General features: G+C 31.5%; 1 protein-coding gene across 7 annotated transcripts in view; it reads left to right on the top strand.

The window, feature by feature from the left end:
• Positions 1-3,901, top strand: part of LOC106688234 (src substrate cortactin) — a gene marked incomplete at its 5' end in the record, with an annotated part of 33,658 nt that overhangs the window by 20,561 nt on the left and 9,196 nt on the right. For 5 of the 7 annotated variants that reach the window (XR_010844973.1, XM_067052824.1, XM_067052821.1 and 2 more), the window contains 1 exon segment: positions 2,430-2,537. Coding sequence is in view for 6 of the 7 variants with exons in the window: in XM_067052824.1 (XP_066908925.1) it covers positions 2,430-2,537 (108 nt within the window). 7 annotated transcript variants of the gene reach the window in all.

The raw sequence follows: 3,901 nt of genomic DNA, 5'->3' as shown, positions 1-3,901 counted from the left end.
ATATTTCAATGCTTGATTATCCTTGTCTAAGATATCTATAGATTATATAATAGCTAAAACTTTAAAAATGGTTTTATCTTATTTCAATTTTGGCACTGATTTGATAAAAGAATTTCACTGGATTTAGGAGTTCTTCGAGGAAATTACATTGCCCTATAAGAATTTTAAACATATGATATCATCATTTCCTGTAACAAAGGACTTCTCAAAATTATAAGTAATTGATTTAAATGGTGTTTGATATGCTTAGTGGGTGGTTAGTTGAGAGTTGTGAAATGTTTTAGGTGTAGTGGTCATGGTTAGTTGAGAGTAGGGATGGGTAGAACAAATCCGAAAATCCAATTTTCCAATTGGATTCTATAAGGACTATAATAATTGGTCTATACGTAAGTGAGGCAGATTCATGTTGTTTTAAATTAGGGTTGAGGATGTGATCCTTAAACATAAGTTAAGAACCATATTAGGAGGTATAGTGAAAGTATAGAGAAGGTAAAAGAAATTATGAGCAATTTAAAATAAATCTATGGCTTAGATCTGACTGGTTAGAACTGTGTGATGAAAATTAAATTGTGTAGATAAAGTAATACGAAAAAACTAAATATTAGAAAGAGAAAAAGAGGGATTAAATAAAAAATTAATCAGATGAATTAAAGTATATAATAAAGTTATAACACTAATGTAGCACTTGATTTATTTTGAAGAATTAAAAAAAAAAAAATGTGAGTAGCTCAGTGGTAAGGCACTGTGCTACTAATTCCAAGGATGACCTGGATTTGAATCAGGTTGTGGCAGATAATTACATTCTGTTTTACTGTAGCAGTGAGTCAGCCCTCCGGGGTCTACCTAGCCTCATTAAGTGGGTGGGTCCCATTAGTTTGGTGAAAATCTGGTGGTTGAGCATGATTCTGATCAAATCACCTCCTTGCAAAACCGTTGGTCCTTACAAAGTACTGCACTCCTGACCCTTCATGGGTTGTTGCGGTATAGATTTAATTTTTTTATCCATTATTCATGCGCTAGAACTGGTATAACTGTTTACATACAACCTTAGGATCTCCTTTGTTATGTTTTATCAACACAATTTAATTTCAATGAAGGACATCGGTCTATGAATGTTTAAGAACAATTGGAATTCCAAAATCAAATGGATTTCCAATGTGAAAAATTTCTGAAAACTCATTGTCTGGTTACCATTTAAGTTAATATTAATATTTAAGAAATATTAAAACTTGGAGATTTATATCAAATGGTTTTACATCAATAGGAAATCAAATTGAAAAAGAACTTTAAAATCAGATGGGGAGATCTGTTAGAGAAGTTTAAAAACTTTCTTTTCCTTCTGGTTGCTTTAATATGTACATTCAAGAAATGTATTTACAAATTCATCTCAGTATCGTCCATCTTGTTTTTGCTATATCCTTAGGATCAATTTTTCCAACATTTTTATATAGATTTGAGGTTAAAAATGGAACATAGGATTATGAAATTAATCGAGTAACTTTTGGTCTATTGTTCAGCTGACAGGGCCCTAGTGAAATATAAATGAATAATAAGTAAAAATATAAACATTGATGATAACGTTCTTATAGGAGCCAAGACCACAGAAATAGTTCTCAAACTACTGAGGTATTTATTAATTTAATTTATTATTAGAAAAGGGTATTTCAGACTTGAAAAATGGTTTAGAAATTCCAAAGTATTGCTACTCAATTTATCAGGAAGCGATGATCATCAAACTGTGTATAAAATTTTGAAGAGCCTTCAATTAAAATGTTTAGTGTTTAATGGAATATTGTTTGTTATAGCAAGTTGGAACCCCCCCCCGGTTTACAATTGGAAATCACATGAAACCAACACCAAGGTGTTGAGGACCTTTAGCTTTCAGGCCACTCTCATTAAAATAAAGCAAGAATTTTGTCTTTGTTGAAAATGATTATTAGAGGACCTAAATGATAAATTTATAAAACATTTCTTGGCTCAACATTATAACTGCTTCTTCAAACGATAATTAAATTCTCTAGAGTCAAATTAAATATGATTTAAATTGGACGAGTTTGATTTTAGATTTTCTTTATCCAGACAAAATTTCAAAGATAATTTGGTCTTTTTGTTATTTTATAAGTTTATGATTTTATGGAGTGAATAAGATGCATTTGATGTGCAACCAGTTGTGATTTTTGAGCTGGAAAAATTTTCGAAATTTATGAAACTGTATAAGTGTCCTCTAAGAGTGAAAATTGTCTTTTAGTGATGGAATACTTCTATTGTATAGAAAATTTGTTATATCTGTTGATATGTGATTGTCAAGTTCTGGTATGATGTTCCAAATTTGCTTAGATTTCTTTTAGGATTTATAATTCTCTAAATAAATAGTATAGCTATAAAATAATTGTTGCATATTCCTTTGACTGGTAACTTGTTGATTCCAGCAAGAAACAGAGCCTAACCTCTGTCCTGTTGTGCAGTCAGTGAGCGAACCACCGGATGCTGCTGGCGAGACTTTGAGAGTTATCCCTGCTTCAGAGGCTCAAAAGTCGGTAAGTGATTTAACCTCGATATTATTTTTTTATAGGCTAACCCAGAAACAGAGATTAAACCTTACCAAATTAATTTCTGTTTTATCTGTTACTACATTTTAAAAAAATGTTAGTACTTTATTGTTTTCTAGCAATTTATAAATATTACTTTTTTTGAATTGTTGACGTTCTTTTATTTAAACAGCATACATAATTATAATGAGGTGTAGATAGTTGACCGTAGATTAATGATTGGAGAAGTTTGTCGGGAGGTGCGGTCAGCAAAGAACAACATAAATAAACATTTAAATACATAAATAACCCTATTTTAAGGTTATTAAAATTGTATTCATTAAATTCTATAGCTCACTTCTCTGTATAACTCTTACCTTGATTTTTTTTTCATTATTCTTGTTCTTAAATGTAATGTTTTATTAAATTTCTTATAAGTGTAACCATGCCAACCTTTTGGTGTGTTGAGCCAAAAAAACTCACCGAATATTAACCATTATTATAGGAGTAGTGCATTGCCTAATGTTTTCTGTTCTCTTCACCTTTACCAACATATCTAATTTATTTGCTGCAAGGTTGTATGTAATTACAGCTATATTTATAATTGCCAGCAAGGCACTAGGTCTTGAAATAAATACGGATAAAACAAAATGTATGGTTAGCAGTAGAAACGTGAGCAATTTCGGTGATATAGATATAGGAGGAAATACGTTTAAACAGGTAGATAAGTTTAAGTATTCAGGTTTTACGGTAACTAGAAAAAACGAAATTGATGAGGAAATAAAAGCTAGGTTAAAGGTGGGAAATGCTTGTTATTTTTCAATTTCGAAACTGCTTAGCTCACGCCTCCTATCGAAAAACTTAAAAATTATAATTTATATAACCATTGTCCTTCCCACTGTTCTTTATGGTTGTGAGGCATGGCCTCTTACACTAAGGGATAAACAGCGTCTTAGGGTTTTCGAAAATAAAGTATTCAAAAATAAAGGATGAATTAATGGGAGAATTTAGAAAATTACACAATGCTGAATTAAGGGACCTAAACCCGCAAATATAATTCAAGTTATAACATTACGGCATATAAGATGGGCATGTAAGGTTGTAGGGCTTAGTAACGAGTGGATCCCTAAAATGGTTATTAACACTGAACCAACGGGTAAACGTTCAAGGGGTAGACTGAAACGTAGATGGGAGGATTGTGTTAAAACAGATTTAGTGGAATTGGGTTTGGAGGGGCAACACTGGAGGGATGTATGCAGAGAGCGTTTGGTGGTATCGGCATCCAACGGTTCGGGTTCATTAAGCCTTTATTATTATTATTATTATTATTATATTTATAATTGTCTGTTGTTTTTCTTATTGAGCTACATACA

Source organism: Halyomorpha halys, unplaced genomic scaffold (assembly GCF_000696795.3).
Source record: "Halyomorpha halys isolate HHAL.00 unplaced genomic scaffold, Hhal_1.1 Scaffold1087.1, whole genome shotgun sequence".
In the NCBI taxonomy this organism is placed as follows: Eukaryota; Metazoa; Arthropoda; class Insecta; order Hemiptera; family Pentatomidae; genus Halyomorpha; species Halyomorpha halys.
The sequence above is the reverse complement of the archived record's forward strand: the minus strand, read 5'-3'. Positions and strand labels throughout refer to the sequence as shown.